The sequence below is a fragment of the Lytechinus pictus genome, chromosome 10, assembly GCF_037042905.1.
Source record: "Lytechinus pictus isolate F3 Inbred chromosome 10, Lp3.0, whole genome shotgun sequence".
Lineage (NCBI taxonomy): Eukaryota > Metazoa > Echinodermata > Echinoidea > Temnopleuroida > Toxopneustidae > Lytechinus > Lytechinus pictus.
The window spans coordinates 19,504,465-19,525,381 of record NC_087254.1 but is presented as its reverse complement, the minus strand read 5'-3'; the positions used below and the strand labels follow the sequence as shown (position 1 = coordinate 19,525,381).

General features: G+C 35.8%; 1 protein-coding gene across 5 annotated transcripts; it reads left to right on the top strand.

Annotated features, from left to right (window-relative positions):
- Positions 1-4,354: 4,354 nt before the first annotated feature.
- LOC129269221 (tRNA-dihydrouridine(16/17) synthase [NAD(P)(+)]-like) lies at positions 4,355-20,718 on the top strand. 5 transcript variants are annotated; one of them, XR_010294842.1, is made up of 12 exons: positions 4,355-4,540; positions 5,880-6,134; positions 8,299-8,407; positions 9,405-9,455; positions 11,610-11,805; positions 12,228-12,476; positions 13,518-13,799; positions 14,636-14,781; positions 15,211-15,327; positions 16,110-17,154; positions 17,935-19,355; positions 20,448-20,718. XR_010294842.1 is itself a non-coding variant. In XM_064105500.1 (10 exons), the coding sequence occupies exons 2-10, from the start codon at positions 5,904-5,906 to the stop codon at positions 16,280-16,282; spliced, it is 1,554 nt and encodes a 517-aa protein (XP_063961570.1). In that variant the 5' UTR covers positions 4,389-4,540; positions 5,880-5,903; the 3' UTR covers positions 16,283-19,633. The 5 variants fall into 5 exon arrangements, 2 of the variants coding, with proteins under 2 accessions (XP_063961570.1, XP_063961571.1); XR_010294841.1 differs by lacking the exon at positions 20,448-20,718 and having other exon boundaries at positions 17,935-19,633; XR_010294843.1 differs by lacking the exon at positions 20,448-20,718 and having other exon boundaries at positions 4,372-4,540; positions 5,884-6,134; positions 17,935-19,633.
- Positions 20,719-20,917: the final 199 nt, after the last annotated feature.

Genomic DNA, 20,917 nt, shown 5'->3' with positions numbered 1-20,917 from the left:
TACGCTGCCCAATTCTCGCTCACCCTCACAAGTGCGATGCGCACGCTGCTTATTATGATTATCATTTTAAATTCGTCCCAAATTCCTTATTGTTTATACTCGCATAATTAAGCACCCAAGAGGAGACCATTACATGAAAAAACAAAGTGTGGAAAAATAAAATCAATCCCTTAATAAATCATCGTGAAATACTGCTTTAAATGTAAAGTAACCCGATAACTGTTTGAACTTCGATCAACTCCACCGCAACTGCACCAAATTAAGGTTTTTGTCAAACACTTTAAAAACTCATAAAAACAGTGAAAATGTTATATTCTTATCTGATGAATGAAAATGTGAGAGTCGCAGGTGCGGGAGGTCCTGATATGTCGTCATGACAAATTCTCCAGAATGAATATTTGTTGTGTGAATGAATTAGCGAGGGCATACCTTGAGATAGCAGCCTGCCCTAACTCCGCTCACCCTGATTGTGTATGATAATCATTGTAAGAGTATAGGGCCTAAACGGAATTGTCATAATTTTTCAAGTAGACTTTTCTTTAGAATCTGATTTTTTGTGTCATTTCCTCTATTTTGATGGTGCTGAACATGAATCCGCTTGTTGCCAGTTTCATAAATGCCTCCTTCCGCCGTTGCCATGGCAACTGATTAATATGTTTTTTAAAAAAGTTGATCCTATATATATGGCACATTACCCTGTCAATTTAAATGGTCCAATCTATCATTCTTAAGCCTTCCAAATTCAATTTCTAGATATAGGCCTATCAAGTCATCAAAGTATTTGCAAAAGATACATTGCCATGGTAACGGCTTACCTTTCCCGCAGAAAAATACAATTGTCTTGATTGCCTGCAGAGACATGCAGGGCGCCGCTTTTTCCGACGGCGCCGCGCGGGCGGCGTCGTAAACATTGAAATCTTAAAACAGGATAAGTTTGTGAAATGTAATCATAAGTTTGAAATAGGCCTACAGGTTTTTATAGCTATCATGAAACTTCGAAATAAGGGAGTCAGTGAAAATCCTATAGTGAGTTTCAGGTCATGCCACGGTCAAAGGTAATTTAAGGTCAATGACGGAACTTTGGCCAATGACGTTGGGGGCATTTATTGAATTGCCATCATAAATCAACATTATGGTGGGAAAAGATGAATGGTGGAAAATTACAATGAAAATGCCAAAATCCATATAGGTTTGACCAATTCGTTTGAATTAAATATCGAAAACAACAGAGTGTTCTGCATGGATATAAGTTCATTTGAATGCATGATAATGGTATGTTGCCATGGTAACGCCTGATTACTCTTCTAATTCAACTCGTTAATTTAATATGAGATGAAAATTAAGTGTAAACAATGTAGGAATGTCTGAATTTATTTCAGGTCATAATTCATAATTTTTTGCTTGTCAAATTTTCCAGCCCCTTGCCCCCCCTACTTTTTGGGAGAGATTTCCGCCCCTGATTCAGAGAAAAAACGAGACATTTTAAGCACTTTTGTAATGATGTTTTATGTTACAAACCGAGAATGACTTGAAAACAAGACATGAATAATGAAACAAACGGGCAATGCGGGTGCGAAGCGCAGGCTGAATAGTTATTTTGTTCTAAATGAAGGGGACAGGTATTTGTCGGTCCCCCAACTCTCATTTTCGTCTTGTCTTCTTCCTTTTATTTTCCTTCCTCTTAATCTTTTTTTTTTTCATTTCATTATTTTCCTATTCCGGCCTTGATTGATACCTCTTCCGTTGTCTTTTTTGCGACGCGGCCATTTTTTCTTCTTTATACTCTTTTACATTTTCCTCTCTCACTACTCCTATGATTTCTTCTCTATCTCCCCCCTCTCTCTCCCTTTAGCTGAGGGTGACGGCAAATAAAAGCCCCTCGGTCGTCAACGATTTATCATGGAGCAGGCAGATAAGCTGACGTTTTCAGAAATGTTGAAAGATGATCAAAAGAGTTTGTCACTGTTCACCAGAAATATTTCGAGATTTAATTGTAATCATTGTCCCGGCCCAAAGTGTTTGGGAAAAAGTTTTACAAAAATTATCTTGCTCTATAACGAATCGTAGGGTCATCAATGCTAAAAAATGAGACTTCGATGTTTATCACTAAATACCGACGTACAAACAACTTAGAGATATAGGGATAGTTTTTTTTTGTTCTGGGGTGAAGCCCCTCCCCCGGTTCCGCGGCCCCTGGCAGGCTGGCATGTCTTCTAGGCTATTATCGATCGTAATACTGTTTTTTTATGTGGCGTATTCATATTTTGATGATTACCAAAATTATTTACTCAGAGTATGACATTTACATGATTTAGGGATAATTTAATTGGAATGATGGAAATAGATGTGTAATTAGGCCTATATTTGATAACTTATGAGCCTAATGATACATATATTTTATGGTAGGCCCATATGCATTATCTGCATGCCTATCTGATTCATATCTATAAATCTAAATAAAATAAAGAATTTAAATGAATAAATAAGAAAAAATCTCCCACTAATGGGCCTATATAGGCCTTTTGAACTCGATCAGTAGTTTCCTGATTGATTTGAATAGATGAAACTTTGTCATGTTTCTGGAGATTTCCTTTTTTTAATTGTGTTTTGTTTGAAAACGGAACAGGATTTAAATTGACCAATTTATTTTGAACAAATATAATTTTTTTGAGTGCCTTTTTCCCTCTCCTATTATTGACGGAAGTTCGAATATGAACTTAAACCAGCGAGGTGATTAAATATTTATTGTTGTTTTTCAAGATGAGCTTTTTTTAAATGAAAGTCAATATAAGGGAATCCCCCCAAAAATATTATCGGAGTTCAGGGTTCAAGGTTTATGCACATCAACATTTCACATTTTCAAAAAATCAACAATTCAATACAAACAATAATATTATACAATAGGCCTACAAGTTTTCATAGATAAGCATAAATAAACATCGTAAAAATATGAAATGTGTACATAATATAACAATAGAAAAAAGTACTAGAATGTATTCTTGTAATTGGTTCTAAAATAATGACAAAGAAAGAAAATGAGAGATGTGGATATGAGGGAGCTAAAAGTAAAAGCAAAGCTTGTTGGTTGAAGGCTCCAAAGAATTATGCAGTGAGAGTCCCATAAAATATCAATACGACAAGAAAAAGTAAAGAGTAAACAAAAAAGTGGGATACACGAATACATATACTTGATAAATAATGAGTCAAGATAGTGTAAAAGCAACAAATTTGATTTAGAACCTGAAGGAGGATGCAAATAATTATTTCTAATAAAAAAAAATAATAATGGAAATCAATGGCCAATGGCATCTGGGGGCGATGAGCGGAAGGGACGACAAGGGGGGGGGGGGGCACTCAAGTTGGATGAGTGGCGAAAATGATTACTTTGAATGGCGAATGTGCTAAAAGAGTTTTATAGCGTTTTATTTATAAGAATGTAAATTCATCAATATTGATATTTTAAGTTAATTAAGTTAACTTAACTATATCAAGCATGTTATTCTATTATATATATTGTTCTTTAAACATTTTTGTTCATGCTGACTCTTTTATCCGCTTCCGATTTTTTGTAAGCACCCTTATTATAGCACTGGTTAGGGTCATGGTCTTTATTGACAACAGTAATTTATTTGACCCAGTGGGTGCTCAATCTATATACTCTGTTAATGTTGTATTACATTAATTGTTCCAATTTCATATACTTTTCATTTCCGAAATAAATAAATGAATAATAATATACTCATAAAATTCATGAATGGATTAGAATCATATTCATATTATTAGACAATTGAAATCAGTTAAAAGTTTGTCGGGAAAGGTTTTTTGAAAATATGTATTTTATAAAAAATATATATAGAATATAGAATATATAGAATAAAGTTTGGAGGATAAAAAAAACCGATATATAGGCGTAGATCAGTAACAAAAAGTTACTTTGAGGCCCTAAAAATAATTGCACTTGGCGAAAGAAACATTTTATACAGTGTATAGTACTATAAAACTTGTAAACAATACATTTAATCACAACAAAATTACACACTTTCTCACTCAGAAGTGCAAGAAAAAAGGGTAGAAGAAAGAGTTAGACAGTATCAGGCCTTATAAACACCATGTATGAATGCGCGCGCTAAGCGAGCGGAGTTAGGGCAATGGTGAGCGGCGATTGGGCAGGCGCAAGGGGTGCCAAAAACGGCGAATTACGCAGCGGGGCTTCTAAGACATATAATTATTATCCTATGAAACGATTTTCCAGTATTTTCGCTTTCAGATGACATATGGAAGTAAGCATATCGTAGCTCATTGAATGAAACATAAAGGAAAATACGTAAACTGAGCGACGATTGGGCAGCGTACGGTACGTGTATCCGGTATTCCGGTACCATATCCTTGAATTTAGAGCCTTTGCCTTGTAACACTGCAATGCGCGAAGTGGAAGAGGATCGAGGTCGAGGAGATGACTCTTTTTGCCATCTTTGAGGATAGATTTTAAGGAAATTTCGAGGATTGGCACAGGAACATTCTATTTTTAAGAATTTAGAGGGTAAGTAGTGATTTGTGTTGTGACTGTGAGAATGCTCCAGAAGTAGATCCAGAACAGATGAAAAATCCTTGACGCACAGCTTCGCCTATCAAATGTCAAGACCTTGCGATTTAGCTCATGTGTAATTTGAATATATTTTTCATGAAGACGTGGTATGATAATGGAAACACGCGTGCATAAGAATCGCATGGCGGCATGATATAGAGGTACGAGTTGTTGGTTTTGCAATGGGGTTCTTAACTTAAACCTCACATGACATGTGACAGGTGTTTAGGCATTAACGTTATGTTGAATGTATTATACAAATTAACAAATATTGATCATATTAAAAATATTAAAATTATGAAAAAAGGGCCAAATAAATAATTTCCCAGGGGGTAGTGTATCCATTCGAGACCATCACCAATGACCAATCAATTTGCATTGATGGCATTATGAACTTCCCAGCCTGTCGGCATTGCGAGCATAATCGGCCTGTCTTGGCTGGGCCTCCGAACGAAGCGGCGAAGCTCCCCATGGCCGCTCTACGATCCTAGTGCTTAGCTCATCGCTCTAGCTAGATCAAAAGAATCGATATTAGCATGAAGCGCGGGACTATCAAATTACATGTAGTTCTTGAGACCCCGATTTCTGATATGGCCAGTTCCAGAGCATTGCATTTTAGCAATCATTAATCATACTCATACTATCATAGAGTAGTTCCGGTCTTCCAGAGACCCCCCCCCCCCATTTTAACCCTTTGTCTTTGAACCCGATTAGGCCGGAATACCGGCCTATCAGTGAACATGCATATAAACCGATGTGACTTTAAAAATATGGGTTCTAAATGTCAGGTGATCTTTAAAAAATGATGTCATCTCTAGTACGTGTGAGGATGTTTAGTTGATAATTTCAGTCAAGATTGGTAAAGGCATTGGTATTGATTTCTTAAAGTTTTAGCATAAAAAATGGCAAAATGTTGCATGTGCGGTAATACACAGTTTAATACGCGGCGAGTCACATGCAGACTATGGGGAAGCTATTGATAAATCTGACTTCAGTCAAAACAGTGATTTTGTGCCCAAAACAGACACTAAAGTTGACTAGGTCTGCGAGAAGCTAAACAAGTTCAGCCGACTTGGTCGGTCTGGGTACTAGCTTGTGAATGTGGTTGATATGTGCAAATAATTCAGGGTATGGGTCACAGGCACCCACAATAATTTAGGGTTCAAAGGGTTAAGACCAAAGTTTATATTTCCAGAGCCTTCTAATTTCGACTGGTGCAGTACATACATGTACTTACATGTAGGTATAATGGTATAATTCTATAATATCAATACATATACTCATTTTTCACCAGATAGAGAAAATCCTAGCAACCATCATGCCAAAGCTTGAAGGCTATGAATTCTGGGAGAAAACCCTGGGTAAACCTCGCTTCATCGTGGCTCCTATGGTAGACCAGAGTGAGTTACCATGGCGATTATTGAGCAGAAGACACAAGGCACAGTTATGCTACACACCAATGTTACATGCCTCTGTCTTCATCAGAAATCATCGCTACAGGAAGGATTCACTGGCATCCTGTGAGGAAGATAGTCCCCTTATTGTTCAGGTAAGTTAAACCCTTTATAAAACTTTGGATTTTGGTTGGTAAAGATTTAATAATTAGAATTTTAATGGTTGTAAACTTCAATTTTTAAGTGGCTATTAATCATTTTACATTGCTTCATCGTCATTGATTTGAATCATTTAATTGGATGTGTTATGGAAATGTCAAATTTTGCCCATAATTGATCGCCTTTTTTAGAAATGTTGTCATTTATGTTATCAAAGGCCAGTCAACCAGCTGTGTGGTATAGTTATCAGATTATGCTTGAGAAATAGTAGAGTACTACTCAAGCCTTGAAATAAACACCCGTGAGCCGGGGGCAATTTCTTTTTAAATTGCCCCCGGCTCACAGGCTTTTTACAGGAACCGGGGGCAATTTTCTGGAACCTGGGGCAATTTAAAAAAAATATATAACGGTGAACCACCGCAAATTTGTTTATACATGTAGTAAGCGCAGCTCCTGCAATTTTTTAATTAGTACATGAATAGCATATATGCTAAGTATTAGGCTTATTCAAACATTTAAGAAATCAGATTTAAATGTTTAAGTGTGTTTTGACACCCTCACTCCACATCCCCTTTACAACCACACACACATGGGCTTATTTATTTTTCATCTTTAATGAACCATGATCAATGAACCCCCCCAAAAAAAATCTAAATAAATGAATAAAATAAAAATATAAAAAAAGAGAGAGATGGAGAAAGAGAGAATTCAGATCAAATAATAATAAATTTAGAAAAAATGTAATAATTTTTAAGGTTTTTTTTTCATGGTTGGAATCACGGGGGTGGGTGAGTGTTTGTGTGTGATTGTGACTGTGAGGTGCACTTGGATTGCATATAAATTATGTTAAAGAAATGAAATCAATATCTAACTCAGTCTATTCAAATTCCAGCACACAGCCACAGGCTATGTACATGTATTGTAGGTTTATGTACCTTAAGTTTTTCACAAGTTATTTGAAAACGCAGATCTCCACAGAAAATGCCTTTCATTCTGGGAGAGTCTAAATTTGGTGAAAATGTATTCATTAATAACTTAAATATTCATCACAATGAAGAAATCATAAAGTTTTTTGACAGTTTTCAAAAATTAACATGAAATCTAAACTCTATCTGAAACGGAAAATCACCATCACTTGAGCCATTACTGATAGAATTCTCACCCAGAGCTCTGGCAGAGAACATGAGCTCAAACTGGCTAGCTAACACCACACTCAAGTGCATGACGTCCTATTTTTTTTTTTTTAGATGGAGCCTTGTTTGATGATTTATTGTCTGATATTTACCCCTCTCCAAGAAAGAAATTAAAAAGCTACAATTCACAACTATAAGCTAAGTGATTTTGGATTATTAAGGCTGGATCCGTTTTGACAAGCAAAGTCGGCGACTGTGAGGATAAAAGACTCGCACATCGTATGTGCTGTGAACAGGGATTTATCTCCTGTGCAATTCGAATTACTATATCGCAGAATTGTGATATCCCAACTGGAAATGTGTGCATTAGAAATTGCACATGGTGAAGTATAAAACCGCTACCGGAAGCACGCGCGCACATGTATTACAGAAAAAAAAAAACGGACGTAGCTCACTTTTTATGGTACAGAAAAAAAGACGCACTTGGCAATTTTAAACTGTGTTTATCGTAAATTGAAAGTTACTTGATTTTGGCTTTTCAGATATTTAAATTACATGTATGATATGGCTTCACTGCTCACTTACGGCGGGCACAATTACCTGGAAAATATTTGCGCCCGGTCGTCAAAATTTTGATGATTTAGGGGCTTTATGGGCGCAATTGATGGCTTTATGAGCGCGAATTTGCGCTCAGCGCCCGCTTATTTCAAGGCTTGGTACTACTGCTTTTGAGATTTTTTATTGTAGATTATTATTTCATATAGTAATGTTACAAAGGGAAAAAATACTGTTTTATGATTCTGATTTTGTTTTTGTAAGAAGTACATGTAGTAGTAGAAAATAGCATCAGCAGTAGCAGTCTGGTTTTATAAGTGATAGAATTAGTTACTTTGTACTAGAAGCAGCAAAAGCAGAAGTAGCAAGGGGAAGGGGGAGGACTAGATACTAGTAGCAGTAGCTAGTAGTGGTATCAGCAACAGTATTGATAACAATTGTCATATTAGTTTGATTTCATCTCTCTTTTCAGTTCTGTGCCAATGACCCAGAGGTGTTTGTAGAAGCTGCCATGTTAGCCCAGGATCATTGTGTGGCAGTTGATCTCAATTTAGGGTGTCCCCAGTCCATTGCAAAAAGAGGTAGGTTATATGATGCTTTATATTCAGCATACTAAGAATCTTGCTTTAAGATTGGTCAGAAGTCGGTCACGTGATAAAGGGTAGTTTCCCCATGAATCATCACTTGCAGTGATGGACCTTGTTTCGCTGATCCTCTTCAGCCCACTGGGTCATAACGGTTATGAATTATTTTGAGTACGCAAATTTTGCCACTCGATTTTTTTGGTCTGTCATTCTCCATCACTTGCAGTGACAATCGCTCAAGATCTAGATGGGCGCGCGCAGTGTTCATACGCGCAAAAAAGTGCATTGCTCCTCGATTGTTTTGTTGTGATGGCAAAGTTCCTTTGTGAGGTCACAATAAATCTTGTTGGAGCAACATCTTGGATGCTTGCGCACAGATTACATACGTGCTAGCATTAAAACAAGTATGTCATCTCAATGGATTTTTTTCAAAGAAAACCTTGATTAAAAAAAAATCTCATATAGAGACGTATTGATATCGTTTTCCTCATGTATAGAGGTTCTTGATGGGGGATATAAAGCATGTAATCACCTCTTGATTTCAGGTGACGAGGCAAACTATCACTTTCTCAGCAAGCTGGATGTACTTGCTATCTTTCCTCAGCAAGCATGATGTTAAGTCTTGCTGAACTCTTTGTGAAATAGGTTGATTTGTCAAGAGTAGTGTGACTTTAAACTTATTAGAATCCATTTGGAACTCGCTTGAAACTTGCAGGGACCAAGTTTACAGAATAGCCATTTGCCATGCAACATCAATTTCAGAACAAAAAAATAAATATCTTGATTTTCATTCAAGGGTCATAAAAGTTGAATTTCAAGTATCAACTAGAAGAACGCCCACATGTGAATATGTGTCCAAACCAGTCGGTATTTATTAATGAATTATGTTGTATAAATGTTCTTAATTTTATTTTTCATCACTGTCATCAATAAAAAAAACACAATTTTTTATCATAAATCACCTTTTTTCTGTTTTTTTTGTCATTTTCTCAAGGTCATTATGGTGCATTTCTACAGGATGAATGGGAACTGATCAGTAATATGGGTGAGTGTAAAATACATTTCTTCTTATTACAAGAGGAAAGAAGATATGCAAAGGGGCAAAGTCCAAATAATGTAAAATAATGGAAACTTGCATATTTGACCTTTTATAAGTTGAATATTTGCCAGACTGTAAAACATGTGTTGTATTCCTCTTCTAAGTAAAGTGTCAAAGGTGAATAGATTTCTGTAGTCGCAATGTGATAAATGGTGATGATTTTTTTAATCTGATTGCTTTTAAGAAAGCATGAATGCTTGTAAGCAAGCAATCAGAGGACCAATCTACTCCCTCCATTGGCTTCAGGTTCAAAATAGAATTATTTTCAAGCTCCTTCTCCTTGTCTATAAAATCATCCATGGTCTCGCCCCATCCTACCTTCAAAATCTTATCTCTCTTTGTCCCTCATCCTCTGCAACTCAACGTCTCCGATCTTCTTCTACTGCTCACCTTCGACTTTCTCTAGGACCCCGCACTTTTACCCGTTACGGCGATCGTGCCTTTTCTGATCTTGCCCCTAAACTCTGGAACAATCTCCCCATCTCCATCCGTAATGCATCCACTGTCAAATCTTTCAAAACACTCCTCAAATCTTACCTCATTAAGCAGTCCTCTTAATTCCTTATCCTGTTCTCTCTCACTGTATTTTTAGGGACAGTGATTTTCCGCGATCGCGGAAAACGGACGGAATTCACGGAAAGGGCCTTTTGAAACGGAAAATGGCATTTCAAACGGAAAATCACGGAAAACGTATTTTCCCTCAAAATACACAGAATAGCAACAGAAATTACTCCAAAATCACAACAAAATGAGAATATTAAATGGCCAAAAAAACCCAGAAAACACGATCTCACTTCGCTACTATCATGACAATTCACACATCGTGACTGCACTCGACATCAGCACACTCGATTGTACCCCGCACCGTACCCGTACCCGGCGCGGCCGGCCGGGTTGACGTTGGGCTTCACATGCACACATGTATCGTTCAACTACATGTACACAGTTGTGTGTTGCTGCCCTCTACGTTTGAAGATGTAACAGCACGATATCGTGGTCTTAAAATCCAAGATGGCGGATTGGGAAAAGCCGATGACTGATGATAACGATGTCCAAAAAACCCCCAAATTATCGATGAAATATCATTTCACCGTGAAATAATGCTAATAATATGAAAGGTGAGGATGTATGCATGCAAAATGGGTGTGTTAAAATATTTTATTCACCCGCATAGATCCGATTAGAACGGATTTTATTGTGTTGTTGGTACAGTAGCAGATACAAATTTTGACCAGTGCGAGTGTGCATGTAAATGTGTATTACGGAATTGTCACATTTCCGTGTGTACAAAGTCTATGGGGAAACGGAATTTCCGTTTTCTGACATGCTGAAACGGAATTTGAGATTTTCTGAACGGAAAAGGCAATTTTTTGAAACGGAAAATCACTGTCCCTATATTTTGTTACTTCTTTTTTTTTCTCTCTTTCCAATGCGCTTAGAAACTGTTGTATTAAGCGCTATATAAATGTTAATTATTATTATTATTTAATTAAGGTCCTCTCCGAGGGACCTGGTAATGAGGATTAATGCCTTACCAAAGGGCAGTAGTGCACTGGTGGGAATCGAACCCAGGTCACCAGAATCCGAAACCCCTGCTCTACTGACTGAGTTTTGATATCATCAAAGTATTGTCTTTTATATACCAGTATATCAATATTGAGGGATAACTAGGACTTGCTTCTGAACATAATTTCAGGAGACCATTGAACATTGAAAGTTTGTTATCACTATTGCAGTGGGACATTTACAGACTTATTGCTATGGTATGAAGTATGTCTTTGGCATCACTGACGAGTTATTTATTGTAATTTCAATAAAATGTATGAATTGGCTTGGCAGAGGAGCACAATGTTATGGTAATTGTCATACATCTAGCCCTTCATTGTTGACCACTTTCATGAAGTTTTTCCCAGGACTTTATATAACAAGTACATATATTCGCAGTCAACTGCTAAATGGCATTGACCAATCAAGGTCATTGTTGCATGTACATTTTGTAAAAATACGGAGTAGGAACCAATCAGAATTGTTCTTTCATGTTTGTAATCCATTGCCAACCTCGTCATTGAACCTTGCTTTTCAATCTCTCCCATCCTCCAGTGAGCCTGGCCCACAAGAAGCTATCTGTACCAGTCACCTGTAAGATCCGTATCTTCCCCAGTGTGGAGAAGACAGTACGCTTTGCCCAGATGCTAGAGAAGGCTGGATGTCAGGTGCTCACTGTCCATGGTAGGACCAGGGAGATGAAGGGACCTATGACAGGACTTGCTGAATGGTCGGTTATCAAGGCGGTCAAGTAAGAACAACCCTCTTGGCATTATTGTCCCTGGTTTTTTTTTTCATTAATTTTTTCACCTTGATGAGGAGAAATCTTCGCAGTATCTTAGTTTTGTCTTTGGCTTGTTCTTAGGGAGTGTTACATGAAAGGACTTGTTTTATCTGACACTCCAACAAATCTGACAACCTGTTTTATCTGACAATTAACCATGTTACAGTCAGACGCTAGCCAATGAAAATTAAGTAGGATTGTCAAACCTACAACTTATCAGATGAAACACTCGCATAACTGATTTTTATTGAAAACAAGAAATTAACAAATTATTTATCAAGTCTTTGCTGCAATTTCAGTTGAGATTTGAGGATGCAAATTTGTTTAAAAACCTACATAGAATTTTTTAGAATTTTTCTTTTAACAACACTCAAACTCTATCACTGCAGAGATGCTGTCAAGATCCCTGTGGTTGCCAACGGCAACATCCAATCCTTGAAGGATGTGGAGCAGTGCATCGAGGAGACGGGGGTGGATGGTGTGATGAGTGCTGAGGGGAACCTCCACAATCCTGCCCTCTTTGAAGGTACCAATCCATTCTTCTGGGATATATCCTATGAATACTTTGCCTTGGTCAAGGCCTATCCCTGTGCACTTTCTGCAGTCAGAGCACATCTCTTCAAACTCTGGCATCACAGGTAATCATCAACTATCACAGGCTCAATGCTTTTAAATCATGAATGCCAGTTGTGGCAATGATCATTAAAGGTATTGTTTAACTTTGTGAGCAGCTGATTTAAAAAATTCTCAAACCAAGATTAAATATGTGTACAAGTGCATGTATAAGATCTAATAAACCCTGAAAACAACCATTATTGAGAATGAAAAGCTAAAACTACAAGACAAACCCCGATTTTGTAAATAGGCGTCTTATAGACGCCTAAATAGTACACATAAGTGTATGGGACGAAATTAAGATGGTGTTTTGGGTCACTTTATATTTCAATTTTTGAAGCACTAAATAATTATTTTTGAACGCAATTTTTTCTGGGCTTCATTTTTGTAACATATCACAGACACAGGTGACAAGTGTGACCTTCTAGCTCAGATTTTTAAAAAGTCTAACCAATGTTGACCAATCACTTTAAAGGAATTTGAACAGAATCCAACTGAATGATACGTAATGCTTGTATGCATCAATAAATGAATGTGCCGAATGTTTTGGGAAGAAAGGTGAGTAATTGATTAGAAATGAGCAAAAGCATAGTATTCTGTCAGGTTGATGTGTTTTTTTCCAGCTAATCTGTGTAGATTCCATGATTTTGCAATATTTGGTGTAAGTAAACTCTGTCTGGCGTACCATTGTCGATTCATTCTCAGATGTGTCTGATTTATACTGTAGTAGTAGTAAACTTTGTCAGATTATATCAATGATGGTCTGGTAACACTCATGTATTTGAAGCATTTCTTTCAAAATGATCAGTGATTGCAATTGTAATAAGCTTTAAACTAGTGAAATATATATATTCAGGGTTAATAACTGATTCACCCTTAAATACCAGTCTTCATAATAAGCCAAAGAACCCTTCCAAATCGCTACTGGTTTCAATGTGAATGATCAGAATCAAGAAAGGTTCCCCTCATAAATCTAAAAATGAGTGAAAGTATTTTAATAGTTAGAATGTAAAAATTGTACCTAACTAGTACCTTCACAGTCTTTGTCCTCTCACTTTGCATAGCCTACTAATTCATAATGATCTGAGGATGGAACTAGCCAGAGCAAAGTCTGCAGAAGAATGTGAGGACATCTGCAGAAGGCTACATGTTCGTTGTGAGGAAGAAGCTGCCAAGCACGATCCCACACCAGCACTAGGAGACGACAGGCAGGATCCCACAGCAACACTAGGCAACAGCAAGCAGGATCTCTCAGCAAGGTTAGGAGATGACAAACAGGATCCTGCACCAACACTAGGAGACGGCAAGCTACCTCACTGGCTCTGTCAACCTTACTTCAGGCCGACGTGAGTTCCTTCATCTTTTTTTATCATAGAGAGAGTTCATTCTTTGATGAGACTGCTCAATGGGTATGGCAGAATCTTGTTCACACAGGTCTTGTGTTTAAATCCCACTGCAGCACTTACATCATTTGGCAAGGCATTTATCTACATTTGCTCCTCCATCCAGGTGTAGTAAATGTGTACCTGTTAGGAAGGAATTCCCAGAATGCTCGAGTACCTGACTGGGGTAGACATGATAAAACCAGGGAAGAATTGATTGTGCAAGATTTGCAACTCAAAATTCTTTTCTTTAAAGTGATTGGTTAACATTGGTTTGACTTTTAAAAAATCTGAGCTAGAAGGTCACACTTGTTACCTGTGTCTGTGATATGTTACAAAAATGAAGCCCAGAGAAAATTGCGGTCGAAAATAATTATTTAGTGCTTCAAAAATTGAAATATAAAGTGACTGAAAACACCATCTTAATTTCATCCCATACACTTATGTGTACTATTTAGGCATCTATAAGACGCCTATTTACAAAATCGGGGTTTGCCTTGTAGTTTTAGCTTTTCATTCTCTATAATGGTTGTTTTCAGGGTTTATTAGTTCTAATACATGCACTTGTACACATGTTTCATCTTGGTTTGAGAATTTTTTAAATCAGCTGCTCACAAAGTTAAACAATACCTTTAATTATATGTTTATTTCAAAATTTCCTTTTGGTTAAACATTAGAACTAGCCCATAATCAGAAAGTATTATTTTCTCAAATCTTATCCTTAGCAATTTGATCTAATATTAAGAAAGTCCCTGTCATTATTATTCTTATTATTCACTCTTGTTTTACGTTTTCTGTAGTCCAGCGGAGACTGAAGCTAATCGTGCAGAGAAGAATAGAAAGCGCCCTCTAGCTGTCATCATGGAAGATCAGAACACTGAGGGGTTGTCAAAGAGTCAGCTTAAGAAGAGAGTACGCAATCCCACGATTACATTCCAAAGCAAAGGTAAATCAATTGTATTGACTCTATGTGCGGTTTAGACAATAATCCGGTTTTTCTCTCTGGTTTTTCATCGTTACTAGATATTGTGTTTCTCTTAAAGCTTAAAAAAAAAATCTCATTGACATCACTACATGATATTGTCACCCTCTTATTTGATTCTTTTGTTATATCACTTATTTGTTAATTTCTTTGTTCAACTGTCAATTCAGCTGTTAAACTGCGATCACATGTTTTTAATAAATCGTGAATCTTTGAAAAAGTTGTAATTAAAAAAGCAAGTCTTGGAGGCCACATTTTTCCTACATGCCACAAATACTAGTATCCATTTCATGAAATGCTATGGATCTTACAAAGATTTATATGACCTTTTGTAAAAAACAATCGATATGAATTTTAAGAACGGTTTGTACTTTTTTGTTCACTTCTTTCCAGCCAAGAAATATGAGAAGTGTGCCAAGTGTGCGAATCCCCGTGGTATGAAGTGTGTGTTTAGTGAATGCAGAGCTTGCTGTAAGCATACAGCACACAGAGCAGTAGCTGACTGTCCTGGTAAGTAGATAACGGGAAGAACATTCTTATGTAAATAATTGTGGGAGGGCCGATGAAATCTCAAAATTAAAAAGATTTTGAGGGCAGCTTAGAAAAGGCTGTATTTTAGAAATATAGCAATAGTGGCAGTCTCACATTGTCTGAAAACAGTCTCCTGGTACCTGTGAAGAACTCTTTCAAGGCAAAAGAAGGTTGCTACCCCATGTTATAATTCTAATATCTGGTTTAATTCTTTGCTATCAACACAATATTTAAATTTTGAGATACAAGGTTTTATTAGCCCAGCCATGAGGTTGCTTTGATTTAGGATGAAAATACCTAAAAGCAAAAACAAGATATGAGTGACTTTCAATACTAGAAATGAGAAAGTTGAGATGATTTCATATTGAAATAAATCTACCTCAAATTATCAATAGCTTTTTCCTACATATTTTGCATATTTTTCCCCATTTGAAGAACAAGTGATGAATATAAATGTTCTCTCACTGTTAAATTACTTATGCACCCTAAATATAGACATTTTGCACATTTTTTACAAGTTAAATATCAAGTAATTTTTTGCCAAAAAGTCACTGACGTTAGAGGGGGAAACTTACATTTTTATGTGGCTCTCATTAAATCTTGAGTTTATCAGTTCTGTCCCATGACCATGTAAGATATTAGATTTGAGCAGTATGTGTACATCATAGTGTGAATGTCATATATCTCATCTTGTATATTGCGACCAGTGGAACTGAATCCTAATTCAATTCAATCCTATTATGAATTTGTACTTTTCAAAGGTCACAACTTGCTCTTCAAGTCCAAGCAACTCAAACGTCTTCAGTGGGAGGCAGCACAGAGAGAGAAGGGTTTGTTGACGGATGAAACACCAACATCTGAGGCTTCAAACCTTGACACACAGGCCAATAACGCAATAAAGGAAGGAACTTCAGAGCAGCTTGATTCGGGCTAGATCAATCAATGAATTAGTCTTGTGCACAGACTTCTTGTGAATCTGGACTAATTGCCTTAGCAATGCAGACTTTATAAAGATATTTATTCTTCATATTCAGGGATATTTGAGAAATTAATTGATTGACTGCTGCGGACTTGTCAGAATTTGCAATCTAATTGAAATCAAAACTTATTCGGAAATTATGATGTGTTTGGGTACAGAATTTTAATTTAAATATTGATACATGTACTTAAACACATAATTCATTTTGGATCATGCCTGAAGAATGTAATACACCATACAACATCCCTGCAGTATAGTACTTTTTTATGTATTTTATTTATTTTTAAATGTCATTACCATTGGTTGACACTGGATTGCAATCATATATGTGGCATTATAAGTACCTAAAAGTCCTATTTTTATTTTTCATTCTGAATTGTATAGTATACAATTATGCTGTAAATGTAATTTTAGCCATTTTCGTAATTGAGTCTTACTAAACATCACTACAAGCATGATCTAGTGCACATAATTAGACTTCTTATTTCTGGTAGAGTGTCCCTTAATGGCTGACCTTAAATCTGTCTGGATTTATGTTTAATGGTTTCTGAATAATAATAGTAAAAGTAATAATGGTATTGTTTTATAGAGCGCACACACTGTCCAAACACGCTCATGGCGCTACATGTAGCGTAACAACAAGCTGCAAATATAAACAAATTCTACCAATAATAATAAATTACATGATTGATGCAAAAGGTACAAACATTAGCGAATATATAATTTATTATCACTAATTGGAATTCATAGTCAAATAAAGAAAGTTGGTTGCCATGTTTAGATATGAGATATGTGGTCAGTTTATAGAGCAGAGGTTTTGTAATTTGGTCTTTAACCCTAACTCTCCCGGGGTATTTTGATTCTTGTCATTCCCGGGGGGGGGGGGGGGCCATAATGGCCCCCCCTTAAGATCTCGGCCGCTGATCGAGCGAGCGAGCGACGCAAAAATTTGCACGCTGGTAGTGTGCGATGTAATCTACAGGGCTGTATGGTAAAATTTTCCAAAATAATGAGATTTTATTTTATATGAATTAATTATTCTAATTTATGCATAAATCATACTTTTTGCACTAATTCACTAAATAAAGCTCCTAGAATGCTAATTTTTGGTAAAAATATTCTTTGTAGCATTCTTAACAATCGCGATAAAAAAAAAACTTCGGTTTGGAAATCAATTTCTTATGTATTTTATTGTTTTATGAATTTCTTATGTATTTCTTTGTTTTTTTACTTTTTGTTTTTTATTGTTTTTTCAATGGAAATCGTTCCAGACTTAATTCTGACCATAAACAAGGCAAAATTAATTAAGTTTAATCAGTAAAAGTAGAAATAATGATACATTTATGAATTTTGGCTAAATACACAATTTGCATTGGATTTGTACTTGAAATCACGTTTATGAGCAATTTTGGGTCTGACATGCACTTACATAATGTTGCGTAATGTCGTAACCGTGTACCCGGGCGTCACAAATTTGGTCTCTAAATTTGCGCGAGACTTGAAAGTAAAAAGTCAGTAAGCGGCGAGGTCAAAAAATTTTGCGCAGCAGATATATCGCGAAAATTGTCGAGGGGGGGCCATTATGGCCCCCCCCCCGGGAGAATTAGGGTTAAGGGTTCAAAATGAAGTTGGTTTGCTCAATCTTTCTATGTATTGGTTCAGTGGTTCAGGCATTAGTATCATACTTTTTTTTTTTTTGGGGGGGGGAGTTTACAAAGAGTTAATTGTTAATTTTTTTTAAATGACTGATTTCAGAAGACATTTTTGTACTCTGAAAATGGCTCAATTTCCTGGTAATACCAGTATCGTGGTCAAGTACTATAATATCATGGATGTAAGAAAATTGAGTGGAAGAGAACAATCATAATTTTTCTTGCATTAAATGGTAAAGAGGGTAGCAAAACAAAAGACATATTTTTTATTTCAAAAACTTTATAACTAAAGTACAATGCCCATGTGGAAGTGCCCAGTTGGTAATAGTCATCTGGCATTTGTTGTGTCAAGGTTGGTTGACTTGAAACCACACTAGTTTCAATTACCTAATTGCTTTAACCTGCTTTATACATTTGCTGAATTTGTGTAATATATACTGAGTCGACTAGAAATGATTTAACATTTTTATTTTTTTAATCATGTACAATATTATATTATAGTGCAAATTACACTTTAATCTTTTAAAAATGCAAATAATATGACTTACTGTAAGCTGTATCATAATTTTGGGGCCAAACTGATTGCAAATGATCACCCAAGCAATTGTGAAAGCCCCTTAATCTATAGTACTATTGACAATTAAAGTGGTCATTAATATGTCACTTGAACATTTTGTAGCAAATTTTGAGCTTCTGTGGTACAAATGTGAATGAGAAAACTGATTTTATTATTATTGAATTTGATTGTAAATATGCACAAATTTTCAATAACACCATGTACATATAATCAAAGGCTTTATTTTGAATAGTCATTTAATTATACACATATTTTCATTTTATCCTTTAAGTAAATGGTTACACTGCCTACATAAGTTTTACTATCAAATTGATCCCTCATTTAGTTGAAAGTCCTTGTCTTACAGAAAACTGCATTAGAAGCTTGCTTTTTAAAACCCAAAGCTCAGTATTAATCTCATTCACAAAGTATCCCTTTATTTAAAAGTGATTATTCATTGCATGTAGGATCACCCAAGTGACCTAACTCATCAGAGGCAGATAAAGTGCTTTTAGCTTTGACGATGCAATAAGCCTGTTCACAGTTGTAAACTGCGCATGAGCAGTAAAAGGTTATTTGAGATAAACCATCAAGTATTTCCTATTCACTGACAAGCATTTGTGATTTGGTAACTATTCATGTATTCATTTGAATATATTCTTTTCATCACACCTAAGCTGCTCTGTACCATGCCTATCTTTGTTAGAATTTGATTGCTTTGCTTGGAAAGCTTACACAACATCTTCATTTGAAAGTGATAGTGCTCACCCTAATGGAACATAGGAAAGGTCATTTTAGAAAAGTTGATCATGAGCCAACTGTGAACTGACTTATATTTAACACTTACAGTCAGTCCGCAAGCCCCTGTGTTAATGAGCAAATGAGCAAGATTTATCCAAGTCCTCTCGTGGCTGAATTCATGTCCCTGCAAAATCTCGTGAATTGTGAGACTTTCTTTCTCAAAGAATTTAACCACTTTCTCCTTGAGTAATATTGATTATTTTTGTACCATGGGCAAGAGTAAATGTTACTCTTTTATATTGGTCATTTCTTTTGAATGAAATATTTTGATAAATAAGTGATTTTTTTACCTGAAAAGATGCATCAAACAGAATTTTCTTCCTCTGTTTTCACTTGCAAATTGTGCAACATTTTGTGTTTTAGGCACCAACATTATTTATATCATCAGAAAGCTCAAACTCTATACTTTCTTACAATGTCACTTTTGATATGTGGCATCTTTTAGATGGGTCAGCAGCCAGCTTTTTCCATCAAGATGCAAGACGAGATTTCTGAAATTTCTGAGTAACATAAAATCCAGAGTTCTGATTGGCTGAATACTGTTTTCAAAACAAACAGGCGCGGGTAATTTGAAGAGATTACCACATGGTGAGTGTGACCTTGCAGAGGCCCAGTGTGGGGAACATTGGAATTTGCATGGGTGTGTGGTCTATATGACCAATCAGAGCGCAGTATTCTTGTTTTTGAGCTGCAAAATGTACTTGGCCTATGAAAAGCTGGCTGCTGACCCATCTAAAATACATCTTCTTATAAAAATTATATCATATTAAAGCTTAGATCTTCAACTTTATCATGATTTAAAAATAATTTGTGCCCAAACAGAAATTAAGTGTGAAAATAACAACTTTTGTTGCATGAAAAAAAAAATTTGTTTCATGTTTTAGATCAAAAGTTTTTCCTATATTACAACATTTTTTAAAAAATCCAAACACATGACCTAAAAGAATGATTCTTCTTCTTTACAAAGATACCAAAAACATGAAATTTGGTCAATATTTAGAGCAGCAATGGCCGAATAAAAAGAGGTGTTTTGGTTCGCACCAAGCTCATTAACTATGCAAAAACCCTCTAGTCATGAATATCACTTGGATAAAAGAAGCTACTTTTTCAGGGCTTGCGGACTGACTGCTTATTATTGTTATTTTTTATTGATTTATTTATTTATTATTATTATATTTTCTGGGGAGGGGGGGGGGGGGCAGATGAGATGTAGTAGCATATGATAATGTTAGAAATTGAAAATTGAAATTCACTCAATTTGATTTGTACTACAATGTAACTACAAGTAATATATTTTAGGAAATATAAATACAGATGATTTTTACTTGTCATTTTCAAACTGTCATGAATGTACTGGGAAATACAGTTATATATTACCCATATTTTGGCTGTGATGGTCTGTTTTTTTTCTTTTAAGAAATCGTCTAGAGTTTCAGAGGTTATATTCCTGTGGGTATGTTGTTGGATACTTTAAAATGGAATATTAAAATAGGAATGGAAATAGTGTTTTTTGTCATTTACATTTTAAAATAAAAGTGGTTACATTTATTCTAGTTATATATATATATATATATATATATA

Excerpts from the sequence above, each read along its gene's own strand:
- LOC129269221 (XM_064105500.1), top strand. The coding sequence starts at position 5,904 with ATGCCAAAGCTTGAAGGCTATGAATTCTGGGAGAAAACCCTGGGTAAA. Across the intron at positions 9,456-11,609 it reads GGAACTGATCAGTAATATGG|TGAGCCTGGCCCACAAGAAG; the intron begins GTGAGTGTAAAA and ends CCCATCCTCCAG. Across the intron at positions 15,328-16,109 it reads AGCAGTAGCTGACTGTCCTG|GTCACAACTTGCTCTTCAAG; the intron begins GTAAGTAGATAA and ends TACTTTTCAAAG.